General features: G+C 35.5%; 1 protein-coding gene across 8 annotated transcripts in view; it reads left to right on the top strand.

The window, feature by feature from the left end:
* Positions 1-16,063, top strand: part of NAP1L1 (nucleosome assembly protein 1 like 1) — a 37,746-nt gene extending 21,683 nt beyond the window's left edge. For 5 of the 8 annotated variants that reach the window (XM_020871840.2, XM_020871830.2, XM_020871871.2 and 2 more), the window contains 11 exons: positions 4,459-4,600; positions 4,839-4,919; positions 5,608-5,736; positions 6,892-6,963; positions 7,726-7,865; positions 8,317-8,462; positions 8,557-8,576; positions 9,859-9,981; positions 10,739-10,768; positions 11,280-11,330; positions 12,296-16,063. In XM_020871840.2, coding sequence (XP_020727499.1) covers positions 4,459-4,600; positions 4,839-4,919; positions 5,608-5,736; positions 6,892-6,963; positions 7,726-7,865; positions 8,317-8,462; positions 8,557-8,576; positions 9,859-9,981; positions 10,739-10,768; positions 11,280-11,330; positions 12,296-12,331 — 970 coding nt within the window. In that variant the 3' untranslated portion in view covers positions 12,332-16,063. Of the gene's footprint in view, positions 1-4,458; positions 4,601-4,838; positions 4,920-5,607; positions 5,737-6,891; positions 6,964-7,725; positions 7,866-8,316; positions 8,463-8,556; positions 8,577-9,858; positions 9,982-10,738; positions 10,769-11,002; positions 11,158-11,279; positions 11,331-12,295 lie in introns of those variants that run through there. The other 3 variants (XM_020871858.2, XM_020871849.2, XM_020871863.2) reach the window with 3 other exon arrangements.
* Positions 16,064-17,852: the final 1,789 nt, after the last annotated feature.

Raw genomic sequence — 17,852 nt, 5'->3', positions numbered from 1 at the left:
TGTCATGACCCCATGTGCTGTCGCCCCTCAGCCTGGTCTGTCCGTGGGGGTTCCCGCAAGAATTCTGGAGGGGTGGCCGGTTCCTTTCCAGCTGTTCCGGGTAAAGGAGTGCTGTTGGTTAGTACTAAAGTTGATTTTGTGTCCAGAAACCTTGCTGTTCTTGTTGTGTAGTGATTTGTTCTTTTATGTTTCCCATAGCCCCAAAGTCTCATCTGCAAACAGTGGCAGTTTTAATTCTCATCTTCCACATTGTATCACACCCCATGGTAATTTTTCTTTCTTGATAACATTGGCCAGGACTTTCAATATTGTGTTAAGCATTAGCATCAAAAATGAGCATTCTGATCCCTTCACTGATTTGGTGTCTATTGGTGATTTTTTTAATGGTCTTTTTGTCCTTTATAAATTGTGATGATTTTTTGACTTTTTCTTTGAATTTACTAATTATATATTAAATATATAGTTTTGGAAATAGGAGTTGGGTAGTTACTTAGGGTAGGTAGTTACTTATAGGGAGTTACCTTATTCACTAGTGAAGAGAGCTTATGTGTGCTGGTAAACTAATGTCTTCAATTTTTCTTTTGTCATTGTGGAGTTTTCTATTCTAAAAATATGCATTTTATCTAGGTATCAAATTTATTAGTATATAGTTCATATTTTAAAAAAATCTAATTGTCTCTTTCATATTCTGTATTTTGTATCTTCATTAGTTTTCCCAGTTGTCTCAGTGTTTTTAAGAACAGTCTTTGATTTTCTATTTTCATACATTTTTGTTATTGCTGCTTTTTTCCCTCTTGCCTTTAACATTATTTCCTTATTTGGGTTTGCTCTATTCTTCTTTCCAGTTTCTTGATTGCATGTTTAGTTCAGTTAATTAAAAAAACGTTTAACAGCTATAAAGCTTTATAAACGTTACGGGTATGTTAAGTGTGAAGATCTATATGCCAAAGTCAATAGCTTAGGCATATTAGTTGTACTGCTCAGATTCTCTTTATTTCTCTTATTGATTAATTGCTTTATCAGTTTCTGGGATGGATGTGTAAAAAAATCTTCATTCACTTAATTTATCTGTCTTATAGTAAAATGGCTTGTAATCTAGTAGCTTTATTTACCCTTATTGATCTCTTAAATTCACAAATAATGTACTTCCTGTAGGCATCTGTTTTTTTTTTCTTCTAGGCAATAGTAAATTTTACCAATTTTTAATTCACCCATACCTTATGTGACATCTTGATTTCTTTTTTTGCTTCCTCAAAATTATTTTTAATGAATATGAGTGTGTGTGGCATATTTCTTAAAGCCTCATAGGCAATTTTTATTTTACCTTCATATCTGCAATTTTACTTGGTCTTCATATCTGAAAATTTTAGGTTCCAAGTCTTAAATATCTTAAAGATTCACTTCATTTTTTTTTCTTCTATATTGTATATTCTTGTGTTTCCTTTGAAGCCTGATGTCACTTTGATTCCATTTCCTTTATGGGTTATTTGATTTTTTCATTAACACCTTTAGAATTTAGTTTTGTCTTTGATAGTTACATGTCTCAGTAACGTGTCTAGTGCTTCGAGTAAGGATTTTCATATTTCTTTAACTCTGAGAAATTTGTTATACTCATTTCTTCAAATAATCCACCTCCCTTCTTTTTTGGCTGTTGTTAACATTTATCATCCATGTCTCCATATCTTATAGCTTTTCTGTCTTTATGACTGCCTGTCTGAGAGCTTTTAAATCTTAAGGATTTTTTTGTTCTTCAGTTGAACCTCTCATTTATCTTATTTGTTGGTTGCTTTAGTTACTGGATTTCTAACACTTAGTATTCACACCTTGTTTTAGAGTTCTTGGTCTTGTTTCATAGTATCTATCCTCCATCCCTTTAAATATATTTACATTCTTGTTTAAATCCTTAGTCAGTCTAAGAATGCTTCAGATGCTAAATATTTCATTCTTTCATAGTACTCTGGAACTGCCTCGTTATTCTGACCTTACTTCTCTGGCTCACTGGGCGATATCAGTTACGCCTGTGAGTATCGAGGGAGGACGGCGGTTAGACTTTGGTTTTGACAGTCTCATGGGGTTTAGAGAGAGGGGACAGGATGAGCCTGAGGAGAGCTCCAGTCACCTCAGACTCTGGGCTGACAATTCCAGACAGTTTTCTTGGGAGGAAGCAGTCTGCTTTCGTTGTAATCATTGTTCCTGGATTGGAGTGAGGGGGCAGAGTGAGTGCTTACGTGCTCTGAGCTGGTCCAGCTTTCGTCGGCTTTTTGTGTTATCCTGAAAACTGGGCTCGGTGAAGGGTGAAGGGGACAGGCAGTGAGCGTTGAAGGCAGATGTAGAACTTAAAGGCTTTGCTGCACAAAAGATTTCTTCCAACTTGTCCTCACCGCTACCTACTCTGGTTATCACTACCACCCATCCCTGCCTTCAAAGTTGCAGCCCACTCACCCTGTCTGTCAGTTAAAGGCAGCCTTCGGTCTTACTCAGAATTTGCTCATGGTGCGTGTGTGTGTGTGTGTGTTGTCAGAGAGATATAGAACTATGGCACCTTCTTGGCTCCATAAAGTTTCTAGGGTTGATTTTTTTTTTTTTTTTTTCTTGACATGTGGAGTTGAGGGTAAAGCTAGGTGACCAAGTTCTTAGACTACCTTGACAGAACATTTTACTTTCAATTGTAAGAAATAAAACTTGATACTTCAAGTTTTTGTTTTTTATTTGTTTTTACCTACCTTAAGTGGCTAGATAAGAGAATTAATTTGATTACAACAATATCGTGCTGTGATAGTTTCAAGTTGGCAGCCAAGGGACTCAGCCATACATATACATGTATCCATTCTCTCCCAAATTCTCCTCTCATCCAGGCTCCACGTAACACTGAACAGAGTTCCCTGTGATACACAGTAGATCCTTGTTGGCAATCCGTTTTAAGTCTAGCTATGTGTACGTGTCGATCCCAGACTTGCTAACTGTCCTTTACCCTCATACTTTCCTTCCTCCCTGACAACCATAATAAGTTCATTCTCTGTGAGTCTGTCTGTAAATAAGTTCATTTGTATCATTTCTTTTTAGATTCTACTATAAGGGATGTCACACAATATTTCTCCTTCTGTCTGACTTACTTTACCCAGTACGTCAATCTCTAGTCCATTCGTTACGGCAGGAAATTCTAACCTGGATTTTGGATGTGTTGTACAAACTGCCTGAGTGAATGTTTTTTGGGTGTTAGAGGGATTCACAAGTTTAGTAATTTTTTTGAGGGGCTCATAAACCTAGGTGTGTATATTCTTTAAAAAAAAAAAAAAATCTATGTCCCATAGTGGAGCATATGAGTTATACTTCAGGAAAGCTGTTATTTTAAAAATCCCCCTCCCCTCTTCATAAAACACTGTGTACTTATTTAATGTAATTTCAAATTCCAAATTAAATACTGAGACTAAAAAAAAAATCATGCTGTAGGATATTGTTCTTTTTCCAGAGAGAGATATGGTCCGCTTCTTTCCCCTAATAATAATAGACGCAGGTGAGATATGCAGTTGACCCTAGAATAAGGAGCTATAATCAGTGTATAACTATATACATAGTGTATAACAGGATATAAAGAGTTGCCCTTTGTATCTGATTCCTCCATCTCCACGGATTCAACCAGCCATACACTGTGTAGTACTGTAGTATTTACTATTGAAAAATGTCTGCATATAAGTGATTCAAACCTGCGTTCAGGGGTCAGCTGTACATATTTTATTTGTGGTTATTCACTTATTTTGGCATGCCTTGTGGGATCATAGATCCCGACCAGGGATCGAACCTGTGTCCCCTGCAGTGGAAGCTCAGAGTCCTAATCACTGGACTGCCAGGGAATTCCCTCAGTTGTACATGTTTTAAAAAATAATTCAGGTTATCAGGGTAGTCAGTTGATGACTTTCTAACTATGAGATAGACTGTTTCACACCTGAAATACCAGCCCTGAAGAGCTCAGTGCTAAGGCTTGATTACAGTGAGAGATTTAGGATTCGTGATACAATTTACATTTTCTTATCGGTTTACTCCACCGCATTAAATTTGCTCTTCTTCTGAAGTGCTTAATGGTCATGAGGTCTGTATTTGAATGTACCTTTTGCTTCAAATAGGAAACCTGTCACTCACTAAAGGCTTCCCAGGTGGCTTAGTGGTAAAGAATCTGCCTGCCCATTCGGGAGACCTGGGTTCAATCTCTCAGCTGGGAAGATCCCCAGAGAAGGAAATGACAACCCATTCCAGTATTTTTGCCAGGAGAGTCCGTCCCATGGGCAGAGGAGCCTGGCAGGCTGCAGTCCATGGGGTCGCAAAGAATTGGACATGAATGAGCCTGCATGTTGCTAACTATGAGCGTCATTCACTAACTTTTTTATGCTTCAGTTTCAATATGACAAAAGTGACTTGTGTTTTACTGTGATGCTGTGTAACTGGTGTTTTCTAACCTTTCAGCTTGCCTAGGGTAGTTAAAAGACGAGTGAATGCTCTTAAAAACCTTCAAGTTAAATGTGCACAGATAGAAGCCAAATTCTACGAGGAAGTTCATGATCTTGAAAGAAAGTATGCTGTTCTTTATCAGCCTCTGTTTGATAAGGTAATGCTTTCTAATACTTTATTTATCTAAAATTCAAGAAGATAATAAAGCTTTGGAAATATAAACAAACTTGTTAGACCTCTCAGCAAAATGGTTATTAAAGATATTTGGGAAAACTATCAGTAATAATAGTTCAGCTTGTGGTATGAAGTCATTTAATCTATGAGTGTTAATGAGAAACAGTTTTTAGCTTGGATGCCAGAGTTTTTATGCAAGTTTTTTTTTTTAATCATTTCAGCGATTTGAGATCATTAATGCCATTTATGAACCTACAGAAGAAGAATGTGAATGGAAACCAGATGAGGAAGATGAAATTTCGGTTGGTATTATCTTTAGTATGTTTTTATACTTTGGGAATTTTTTTTTATTGTGAGATGGATATGAGTGCAGATAAGCCACTGTTAGCCTGGCACTGTCTATACCCAAATTTACTTTTTCCTTGTATTTTTATAGTAATTAAAGTTTATAGATTTATATAAACTTTTACTTTGAACTTCATGATGACATACAAAAGGATTGTTTCCATTTTTCGAGTGGAGGTGGAGGCTTCTAAGTGGCCTGCCCACCTTTACAGATGGCAGAGCTGTGACACAGATCCGGTGCCCTGTTACGTGATCTCATTTCTCCAGTGTTCATGTTTTAACCTTGATTAAGAGAATATATTTTAATTAAGAGCACAAATGAGTGAAGCAGTAAACAAAGGTTTATGTTTCTTTTGCTTTTTCTCTTTACTGTGCTTCAGTCTTTTTGTTTTTCCATGAAGCTGAAATTTTTTTCTCTACAGCTCATGGTCCTAGTAGCTTTGTTTTGGGAGGGATATGGTATGGTAAGTATTTATAGAAGTAAAGGTTTGCTGTGGGTAACAGCAGTGTATACATAATTAGACTAGAATTTCTTTGGCTGAATGTTAGAATTAGTTGAAGGTATGTTGGGTCCTGAATGTAAAACATTTTATCAAGTTGTCTAATCTAGATATCCAACATTCATTAATGCTGTCTTTTATTAAGGAGGAGCTAAAAGAAAAGGCCAAGATTGAAGATGAGAAAAAGGATGAAGAAAAAGAAGATCCCAAGGGAATTCCTGAGTTTTGGTTGACCGTTTTTAAGAATGTTGACTTGCTCAGTGATATGGTTCAGGTAATTTTATTCATAAAACACCAGTTTACCTCAGTGAGTAAACTTGTGAAATGTAAATGACTGTGATGACTGGGCTCTGTGTTGTTGACTTTTATAGAATGATTGCCTTTGAGGGGAAAAGAGTGCTCCAAGGCTTATGGGAATCTTAGTTCCCCGATGAGGGATCAAACCTGGGCCCTTGACGTTGGAAGCACAGAAACCTAACCATTGGACTGCAAGGGAATTCCCATGATGGCTCTCTTTGCAAGAGCTGTTATTGGTAGAAGGGGAATTGCAGCTTTGATTACTGTAATCAAATAATTACAATTCGTTTCCAAAAAGTAAATAATGAAATGGTTTCTTAGATAATTGCTCATTCCACTGTAATTCTCACATAGCCCTGTGCCTTTTGGTTTTAGATGGCAGAGTATGGAGGTTATGGTGGGTTGTTTTGATTGTCTGACCAGAGAGACCTTTTTCAGTCTGAAACTATTCCAAGGAATATTTACATTGTCAAAGAACACTGTAAACATGTGTGTGTGTGCATGCAGTTATATTTGAGTCTTTGGGACCCCGTAGATTAGCCCACCAGGTTCCTCTGTCCATGGAATTTTCCAGGCAAGAATACTGGAGCGGGTTACCTTTCCCAGCTCCAGGAAATTCTTGCCGATCCAGGGCTTGAACCTTAGTCTTCCTGTGTCTCCTGCATTGACAGGCAGATTCTTTACTTACCTATTTTAATAATTGTCCTTTTCTCTGGGAAACCAACATAGATGTCACCTTTGGGAAACTTTCCCTCTCCTAATCTGAATCATTTCTTGGGCCACTTTCATCTGCATTATTACTTGTTAAACGTTGTGGTTGTTGGAAGTTAATGTCAAGAAAAAGCAACTGTCTCAAAACAGTGACAGCTTATTGCATTTCTGTTTTTTACCAAAGTAGTAAAGGAACAAGAAGCAACTGGAAATGGTAGCAGTTATGATCAGGAAACATTTTTGAACTAGCTTCAGTGTAAGGCATAACCTGGAGAGTAAATCTTAAGGTTCATAATTATACATAAAACATCAATAAAATGTCTCAGTCGGTTAAATGCATATCGTCCAATAGAAGAATACTAGTCTTAAAATGCCATTTAGATACTCGTTTTGATCTTTTTTTTTTTTTTTTAATTTAAAGGAACATGATGAACCTATTCTGAAGCACTTGAAAGATATTAAAGTGAAGTTCTCAGATGCTGGTCAACCTATGGTAAAAGAATCTTGAAATATTTCCAGTTTTGTAGCATTAGATGTTTACAAAGTATATCAATGGAACTTTATAAAGAAAGGTGACGTTCAACAATTAGACAAGGGAGTTGAGAAGAAATTGAAACTGATATTTGGTATTTTCAATTGTTAGTATTAAAGTTCTCATGGTGATAGTTGTGATGCTATATTTATTCCTTTTCCTCCCTCTGATTGTAAAAATCGTCCCATTTTTGATACTGAATTAAAATGTTTTAAAAATAACAGCAAAGTAACATGAATAAGAAAATGCTTATTCTGTATTGAAAAACATGTCTGGAAAGTAAATAGAACAGAAGGTATTAGAGGGTTCTTACTTCTTCATTATGGAAGATCAGCCAGCCGCTTTTCCCTAAAACCATGAGGTTATGGAAAGCATGGGCAAAGGTTCTAGGTTGGGCCTTTTCTCTTGTCAGTCTAGGATTGAAAGTCCTCTCTGGGGAGATGGGGAGATGGAGGGAAGAAGGGAGAGATTGTTCAGCTGTACCTAACCTATTTCATCAACATGTTACTAAACGGTGTAAGCTGAGCTAAGTTTTGCTCAGTTTATTTGGTGCCATATTTTGCTTTTAAGGTAATTTGGGATTTACATGACTTTTTCCCAGAATAGGACTTTGTCACTTAAAATTTTATGTTTATAAAAATCATAGATTAAGCTTTATTTATTAAAGCATTGAAATTTTATCATGTAAAAGTTTAATTTGACTTTTTTTTGTTTTTTTTAAAGAGTTTTGTCTTAGAATTTCACTTTGAACCCAATGAATATTTCACAAATGAAGTGTTGACAAAGACATATAGGATGAGGTCAGAACCAGATGATTCTGATCCCTTTTCTTTTGATGGACCAGAAATTATGGGTTGTACAGGGTGAGTTTCATTTTACTACTTTAATAGAGTGCTACATCTATTTTTGTTTTACTTATTATTTGTGATATTTATTTCTAGTGTGTCTGCTTGGTACACACATACATACATAGTTTATCTCCAAATATTTCAATAAAATGTTTTCTGAGAAGGGCTTGCCAATTTGTGCAGGATGCTCCATGGACCATAATATTTTTCCAAAGGAGTACACATTTAAATGTATTATATTGTGAGTTTGTGGTAATTATAAACATATTTGTTGAAAAAATTTGTTAAGAAATAAAAATTTCTATACTACATACATAATGTAGCATATACTATGCTACAGAAAGAAGCACAAATTTCCCCTCTAAAATTGAAAAATAAAACATTTACTTTAAAAAAGTCAGCTTTCCAGCAATTGAAAGTAAATGTGTTAATTGTGATAGACATTCTTTTCCCTTTGTTTTGGAAGGTGCCAGATAGATTGGAAAAAAGGGAAGAATGTCACTTTGAAAACGATTAAGAAGAAGCAGAAGCACAAGGGACGTGGGACAGTGCGTACTGTGACCAAGACAGTCTCTAACGACTCTTTCTTTAATTTTTTTGCCCCTCCTGAAGGTAAATAGTGTTTTACTTTAAGTATTTATGGTTGTTTTATTATAAGCTCTGTGTAACTTGTTACTCATTTGAATTTCTTTTCTCAATTTTGCAGTTCCTGAGAGTGGAGATCTGGTAAGCTGAATTGTTTATTTGTTGAATTGTTCACTATGTATAAATTAAAGGACTGTATATAAAAAATTAAAAGACCGGTTCTCAAATGTGAGGAGTGGGAAAGTGGCTGCTAGTATTTTGTACTGAGGCTTGTAATGCAGAGAAGAGGACCTTTACACATCTGAAAAATTACTCCATTGAAAATGCTTTTGCTGCTTCCACTGAGAAATGGTGGGAGGCTAAAGATTTTCTTTTCTTTTAAGACTTGCAAATACTGACATGAGGGATTCAAGTTTTCAAACTGTTAAGCTTTCTTCCTTATTGAAAATGGAGTGTTCTAAGTCATTTATACTGTTTACAAAACACTAACCACATTCTGCTTAGATTTCTTTCTGTGGTTATTATTCCAGTAGAAATTTGGTTTTATACATGTGATCATATAGCTGAAATGTGCTTGGCATACAGCCTGGAATAAGGAATAGCCTTAAAGAAATCTATACATGCAGTGTAGGCTAGACATGTTTTGAATTTGGCCTAAGTCTATTACCAAGTATTGATGGTAACAGAAACAGTCCTGAGTAGTTATGGATAGAACATCTCTGTCTGCGGTTAGAATTTTCCCTGAAAGTCTTCTCCCCTAGCCCTTGGGTGCTGTGTTGTTACTAGAGTGGATTGTGTTAATGGGTCAAAAATAAACATTCAGGATTTCACAGAATATTTACTCATTGTTTAGTATCACAGAATTGGAACTTTAGTATTATGGAATAATTTTAAATTTGAATACTGTCAGCAGCATTTCTATGCTGTACTTTGCCATTAAGTAGTAATCTGAGATTGACTTAGTTTTTATCAAGTAGGACTTGGTGACATTTGGCACTACCCAGCTGCTTGGATAAGTCTCTTTCAGAAAGTATGAAGTGATCCTCTCTGGTCTATATTATGTGCCATATACATAATTTTATTTATAAGAGCCTAAGTTCCTTACTATTATTCCATTCGGTGTTTTCAATAATATCTTTAAAAGAAAATTGAGGTCATGTAGCAAAGTTGCTATTGTAACTTTTAAACTAGAGGAAACTAAGCAATGATCAGTAGGTACAGTGACCTCCTAACATTTTCTTTTTATTAAAAACCTGTAAAGCTGAGGCACATGTAAGATGACTATTTGATCATGCACACATGAGCTAGTTTTAAGTGTTTAAAGTGAAGTTGAGAGTTTCTATGAATGATTTAAACCGAGCAGTCCCACATATTTCAGATTTAGTAAGTTATTACATTTTGTGCGTCTGTTTTTCTTTAACAGGATGATGATTCTGAAGCTATCCTTGCTGCAGACTTTGAAATTGGTCACTTTTTACGTGAGCGTATAATCCCAAGATCAGTGTTATACTTTACTGGAGAAGCTATTGAAGATGATGACGATGATGTGAGTGAATCTGAATCCTGCAGTGAAATCCTTTGGTGTGGGTGTGGGTAGTCAGAACTGATGAGAGGTTTAATGAATAGATGGAGCTGTTAAAAAGCAAGACAGAATAATTCAAAATTAGGCTGATTACTTTACATCCTTTTCGGTAACTTTTTTGAATTGTTTTAAACAGATTTTGTTGGAATTCTTTGTGCTTGGTTTATTGTAGCTTTTATTTTCCTACTATTAGGAAGGCTACTTTGCAGTAGTAAAACTTCAGTGTGTTGGGGTAGTCTTGTAATTCCATTACATGTTTTTGACCAAACAGATCATAACCTTGGACATTTTTGAATTCTGATATAAAAATCTATTAGAAAGCATAGAATTTTTATTCATAGAAATACAAAGGAACAATTTAAGGTAAAAATAGGCTATTCTCCAATATTTTGGACATCTTTCTTGTTAAGTGGCAATCATTCAAATAGGCTTTAGGTCCTTTTTTTTTTTTGCATACTGAAGTAATATTTACAGTCATAGTTACTTGATCATACTTTACCCATGATTATCCTGTGTTCTTTATTTCTAAGTTGTCAAGTTTAGATCGTAGCACTGAGCTGGGTGATTCAGGTAGCTATTGTCCTTGTTTTAATCAGTGGCCAAACGAAGTATTTTTTCCTTTTTTTAGACATTAGTGGATACAGTGGTGGATATTAAGTAAATGCTACTTTCAGATGTTTGTTAGCTTCATTCAAACGTCATCTTTTTTTCCCTTTTTTAGTATGATGAAGAAGGTGAAGAAGCGGATGAGGTAATGTTTACCAAATGAGAAAATAATTCTCAGTTTAACACATTGAGAAGCAAATTGAGTGACTTATGTATTCCATTGGTATATTCATTATTCCATGATATGGGATAAAAACGTTTTTTGGAAAAACGTGGTTTTAGAATTCTACATCCAAGCAATGTATGTATGAGGTTTCAATAAATAAACTGCAAAACTCAGAACACTTTTTTTATTTCAAATAATTCTGTTCTGCTGCAGGGTTATCAGCTCTTTGAAGAAGTCAAAAGCTGCAGTAAACTTTTTCAACGTTGGCTGCAGTAAATCTTTTCAATAAAACCTGTCTGGATGTCTCAAGTTGTGTTGGGAAATTTTTCATATTAGAAGCTTTCAAATTAAATTGCATTGTCACCAAACTCTGTAATCATGAAAAGTCTGTTGACTTATAGAGTAACTTGTATTAAATTCTCCCTACATTATGAGCCATTTCTTCCTACTGTGTACCTACTTCATGGATGCATTTTGAACTTTAATATAGGAAGGGGAAGAAGAAGGAGATGAGGAAAATGATCCAGACTATGACCCAAAGGTGAGCAAAATTAGTGCTGTTTTCCGTTCAATTTAAGGCAGGTTAAATATGAGTTGATGTTTCTGAATATAAAGTTTCTTTTTGCCCATTAAAGTCTTTAATAAATCTCTCCTCACTGGCATATCAACAGTACGTGTAATTTCAATACCTTTCCAAAGAAACTTAGTTTTTGGTTCTGACCTTAACGTTTTTCATAGTTTCAGCCTGAATAGCCCTAGGAATCTATTTTAATGATGCCTTATCTTGGGGCATTTTTAAGCATTCAGAATTACTTAGCTGGTGTTTAGGATGTTTTCTCTCCAAAGGAAAGCTTATTAACAGTTTTTAAATAATCTAAATGCAGGAGTGCACAGAAACAGGGGCGCAATACTATTAGGTTCTCCCGGTCACCTCTTTTCTCCACATCCGAGTCCTAGTAGGAGGTTGTCATCTCAGGGTTAGTAAAGGGCTTTATCTCCTACAAAATGCTTGGTTCGTTAACAGGATTCACTAGAAACTTCCAGTTTCTCTTTAATGCATTTATTCATTGGCTTATGCTATAAAATACCCAGAAAGACGCTTTAACCTAGTCATCAGGTAAGAGAGGGTAGTGAAAAAATCAAATATTCTGACATGTCTGAATTGGTCTTAACAGCTAAGTATGAATGAAATTAGTATTTTTGAAAGGCAAAAACAATTGGTGATATGACTTAGAATTTGTTTGACTGTTTTAAGATTATACTTTAATGTGTTTCACTTTATGGAGTTCATTCTACACTGTAAAATCAGGACTTTGTTTTCAGCATTTTCGTGACTGTGTAATATTTGAATGAATAATTTGCTATCATTACTATATCACTTTTTTTTAATTTGGTAAAAACTTTGACAGAACAGTGAGATAATGTGATAATTAAAATAATTATTATTGAAAAATTACCTGAAGCAGATAGAAAAAGATAGATTGACTTGTTGTTTTCCTTTAACAGAAGGATCAAAACCCAGCAGAGTGCAAGCAGCAGTGAAGCAGGATGTATGTGGCCTTGAGGATAACCTGCACTGTAATAGCCTAAACACAACTCTTATTTACTTAACAGCCTTATGTTTTTGTATTTTCTTGGTAGACTCAGAAGTTTTTTTTAAAGGAAAGGAACTGATATTTTAAAGACCAAATTTGTTCTACTTAGCATTTTAACTAGTTTTTCTGCCAGCTGCATCGAATGCACAGAATCTCTCACGCATGTTCGTCCGTTGCTATATAGTTTGGTTCTTCTTGGAGTATTTTTATCGTGTAACTGTTAGATTAAAGTTATGAAAATGAATAGAACTGTGAAATGAACCAGATTTTTTTGTTTTGCTAAGTTTTTTTCCTGAAGAACCAAAGTATTTTTTCAGCTGGTTGAATGGGTTTAAGTTTGCTTGCAAGAGCTGTGCCTTTCATTACTTTGTTACAGAAATACAATGACTTACATTAAGACAATTCATCATTTAAAAAGCAAAACTTGTCAAGTATATGGTTAAGAATTTCCAGTAAGACTACACCTGATGATTTAGATTAACAGGTTTTTGTATGTCAGGTGACATTAGTTACTATAAGAAAAGCTTATTAACTAATAGTATGGTTATTGGTTATCATAGGGAGGTGAATAAAACCTAGTATTTTCAGAAGTTATGCCTCATTATTTTTAATTGTACTTCTAAAATTTAACCTCCATTAACTAAGCATCTTTTCTTTGTGGTAGGATCTACCTTCTGCTTTCCTGGAAAGGATGAATTTACATCATTTGACAAGCCTATTTCAAGTTTTTTGTTGTTTGTTTGTTTGCTCATTTTTGTTTTTGCAGCCTAAAATAAAAATGTCATATAATTTTAGTTCTCAAAAGATAATGTCTTAATTTTGTACTAATTCAGGTAGAAGCAGAGGCCTAGCTTTAATTATGTACCCAGTTTACCATATTACTGAAGAAAAGGGTGCCAAATTTGGAAGAGGTACTACTATATCTACTAATAAGAAAGTATTTTAAAAAAAGATAAATTCTTAAATGATTTAATGGTTTTCATAGAAAGAGTAAAAGGTTAAATTTCATTTCCTTTGGTCGTAACTAGACTGAAGGCCCCAAGCCTTACAGTCAATTCCAGTTCTTACTGCTTAAAATGTGTCATTTATTTACCCTTGCCTTTTGTTTGACTGTATTAAAATGGGTAGTACTGTTGACTTAACTACCTCACAGATGTGTTAAGGCATATTAAGTTAAAAATTTTATGAAATGTTTCTCAGTTGCATTAAAACCTCAAAACTTTGGACCTGTTGTACCATAAGTATGTGATATTCAACATCTTAATTATACCAAGGCTTGATATGCATAGTTAAACTGGTAAACGAAGTATAAGTACCTTTATTCTGGATCCAGTCGGGAAACACTTGTAGACCTTTGTGTGGCTCCTATTCTAACAGAAGTAGGTAATGAGCAGCTGTTTCAAGGGGTCCTAGGATTTTTTCCAGCTATTTTAATTCTGACTATATTGTAGTAAATACTATAGATGTCATGGAACTAAAGTGGAGATAAGACCATTCATTGTTAGAGGCGGGAAATGCCATTAAATTCGGGACTGTAGAGCCACATTTAAAATACCTCAGGCTAAATACTGTTACTTTTGGGGATGAATATTAAAGGTTTGACAGAGTGGACTAATTGGGTTATAATTATAGGAAAGCCTAGAATTCCTGGTTTTAATAAAATTACATTGGGCTCATTTTTAGAGGTGATAGAGCTTCTGTTTTAAAAATTTAGTATTAAGGTCTTAGAATATAAACACATTTTGTTATTTGTATAGTACTATCCATTCCTCCTGAGATTTTAAGTACCTACTGGAAATCCTTAACCAGTTGCAGTAGTTCATAAAAAATGCCATGAAAATACCTTCTGTTTTTCCTCTTCATTTTCAAAATGATTTTGCTTGTTTTAATTAGACATTCTGCGGTGATTTTTTTTTTTTTTGTACCCATAGCTCATTTGAACACAGCTTCTTCTGAACTAAAAAATTTTAATCTGAAGATAGAATCCCATTTTTAATGAACTTAAAAGTAGCAGCAAAACTCTTCCTTTAGGAAATAGTGGTTGCCAAAGTGAAGAGATAAATAACTATTTCTTGTTATATCGGGGGAATATGGTCTGCAGAGGAATTTTTTTTTTAAATAAAGTTGGAGTTTCAAGGGATATCTGTTCATCAATGCCATCTCTCCAGTTTCAAGATGGTTCTATTCCATTTTAGAAATTTGATATATGTAATTTGAAATCCTTAATAAAATTTGCATTTAATTTTATAAAATGTACTGGTGATATTTTGGGTCATTTTTGAAAAAGAATGAGTATATATACTTTTTTTTAAGAAGAAGAGTGAAGATATTTTAAGTAGGCTATTCTGTGCTTAGGCCATGATGGCCTGTAAAATATGTAATTTTAAGAGCAGCCTCCCAAGCCCTGCTAAGTGGAGTTTGTTTGGAAGACTGGAAAGGAAGGAATTTCATGTTCTGCAGATTATGCTCTCAGTTACTACAGATGTTCTTGAGGCCCTTCGGATTCTGTCTTTACATTTTCAATTTCTACTTTTCTTTAGTCCAGGCCGTGACTACCAAAAAATTCTCTCATTTCTTTCTAGAAATGGTAAAATCCCATACGAATACCTCCAAAATAATACACTTAAGATTTTTTTATATCTTTATGGTTACTCAATATGGTAATCAGAGAACAACAGTTCCATAAATGGATTAGTTTTTAGTTTAACATGGCTCTCTGAAAGCTACCTAGTTCACTGAAGCGGTATTAGTATTTATGTGACATAAAAATGTCTTGATTGGCTTACATAGCAGTACTTTAAAAAATGGGATTCTACCTCTTATTTCTTTTTAACACATTTAATAGCAACACATAAACCTTTAAAGGACACATTAGACTTGAAGAAATATTTTCATTCTGTGAACAGGTTAATGGTATTGATTGGTAGATGATGAGGTCTTTAAGATAACTGAATTAACTGTTTATATTACTGCTGCTTGTAAAAACTGTATGACTTTGTGGGTTATCTGAGTTGTAGGCCTTTCCCATCACTGAATAATAAAACTTTTGAATTGTTTGTGAAACCTCATCATACCATGCAGAAATACTAAAACTATTTACTATTCAGATATTCTTTGAATGCTTGGTTTTAGGGCTTGGTTTAGAAATTTGAGTCCTATTTTTAATGAGTTAGTCTTATAAAAATTTTAGCCTTTATATTTTTGACTAAGTCAAGCCAAATGTTTTAAATGTACAGAATTAATGGATAGTAAAGAACAAGCATACATTCTTTATAGGAACCTTAGGAAAAAGAAATCACATGCTAATGTAGTTTTTAATCTTCTGCACTGTATATATAATTGTGAACTGGATTTTTGTTTTGAAAATACATGTTTATAATTTAGGTAGTTTGCTACTTAAAGCACCAAGTCTCTAATAGCTGAAAAGTAAATGTAAATGAAAATGGTGAAATTAACATAGATATATATATAGTGGTGATTTTGTATACTAGTTTAAAAATCCAGATGCTAAAAATTTAACTTGGAGGAAAAGCCAAGTTCTTGGACTAGTTAAGGATTGCTTACTGACTTCAGAGAAATGGCAACATCTTTGTTGGGATGTGGAATTACTTTTAAGGATAAATGTTTATTAGGAAAATTGATGTATTCAGTTAATTATATTTTCAAAAATACAATATAAGCTGTATCTTTTGTTCAATTTTACATTATACTGTACTTTGTTTTTCAGCTTTTTAAAAAATTGAGGTATTGACTAATTTTCTCAAGTGTGGAATAAATAAGAAATGAAGCTTAACAACTTAGCAACAATAAATTGCCAGCAGGAAATAAGTTGGTAATCATATTGCTTAATTTCCATATTGAAAAATGATAGTTTATAGCTTTTGTAGAGCTTTATTATCTTGAAACTCAGCACGTCTAGCCTCCCACCTGCGTGGCCTGAGCAGGTGCGTTAGCCTCGAGCACTGCTTTCCCTGCGGTTGGCAGGGTCGCCGCCGCCTCTGCCTCTGCTCACAGGTCACAGCCCGCTGCGGGCCGCGGGCCGGGCCTCAGGAGGTGAGCTCGCGGAAGGCCCGCTGCTGCATCTGTTCCACTTCTGCCAGCCTGGCTCTTCAGAAAGGCGGTTTTCAATTGAGAAACGAGTAACTGCGTGTAAGTGCTGAAAAACGCCAGTGCCAGAAGCGGACAGATCTCATGTCAAGAATTAGTGATGTTAATACTCAAGTTTTTTTTATTCATGAACTTAAGGTAATTGTGGTTTAGAAACTTTGATGGAGTGGTCGTGTCTGCTAAAACACTCAAATCTTGTGCTTTTAGCTGGGAGCACATATCTGTGTGGCGAGGGATGGAGGGTAGAGCAGCTGAAGGTGAGCACGGCCCGTGAAGGCCTGAAGGAGGGCTGTCCTCAGCGCCAGGCTTACGGGACCGAGCCATGGGCGGCTCCAGGTGATGCTGTGACCGGGCCAACCGTGAAGGCCCTGGAGTGGGGCTGTCCTCGGCGCCTGCAAGGCAGCACGGAGCTTGGGCTACGGGACCGAGCCATGGGCGGCTCCAGGCGGTGACCCGTGGACGGCTGTAAGATATGTGGTGACTGGGCCAACTGTGAAGAACACTGGGGCTGGTTAGAGGCTGGGTAGTGTGGCAAAGTAAGGGGAAGCTAGGTTCAAGGCTATCTGCAATGCATCTGCTTAAATGTCCAGGTTGCTTTTTGTGGGGGAACCCTTATCAATATTGCAACTTTTAACTCTAAAATTAGAATCTTTAAAAGAACTGCATATTCTTTGACAACAAAATCGCCATTTATTGACTTTCTACATGGTTCTAAATTTATGTATATTTCTTTTTCCTAAGCTATTTGGCAATGTTGTAGACATTGTGCACCTTTATCCTCTAAACACTGTATTTTCAGTAGGATGAAATTCACAGTACAATTAAAATCAGAAAGTTTTACAACATACAATTCATTTTGACGCTTAAATAATCTCAGATTCGATCAGTGGTATCCTTTTACACCTGATCCCTGTGTGCTTTCTGGGTGTCCCATTTGTGAACTTGCATACTTTATAGCTCAAAAAGATTTTCTACACTTCAATCTCAAAACTCATCGCTAAGTCATGTGTGACCCCCATGGACTGTAGTCCGCCAGACTTCTCTGTCCAAGGGGTTCTCCAGGTAAGGTTGGGTTGCTGTTTCCACTGCCCAGGGGATCTTCCTGGATCAGGGATTGGAACCCATGTCTCCTGCATCATGTGCATTGCAAGAAATTCTTTACCACTGAGCCACCAGGGGAGCCCTTTCTGGGTATATCATGGAATTTTTTTTGGTTCCGCCTCTGAAACTGGCTATTTTCCCCAAGGACTCCTGGTTCCCTTCATTGGGAATTATACTTGGAAACCAAGTCCAGATGGCAAGTTTGCTTGTTCCTGGGATGTTCTTTTTTCTAGGTCCTTTCAGGTGACAGTCTTAGGAAA

Source organism: Odocoileus virginianus, chromosome 24 (assembly GCF_023699985.2).
Source record: "Odocoileus virginianus isolate 20LAN1187 ecotype Illinois chromosome 24, Ovbor_1.2, whole genome shotgun sequence".
NCBI classification, from domain to species: Eukaryota; Metazoa; Chordata; class Mammalia; order Artiodactyla; family Cervidae; genus Odocoileus; species Odocoileus virginianus.
This window is presented reverse-complemented; position numbering and strand designations above follow the sequence as displayed.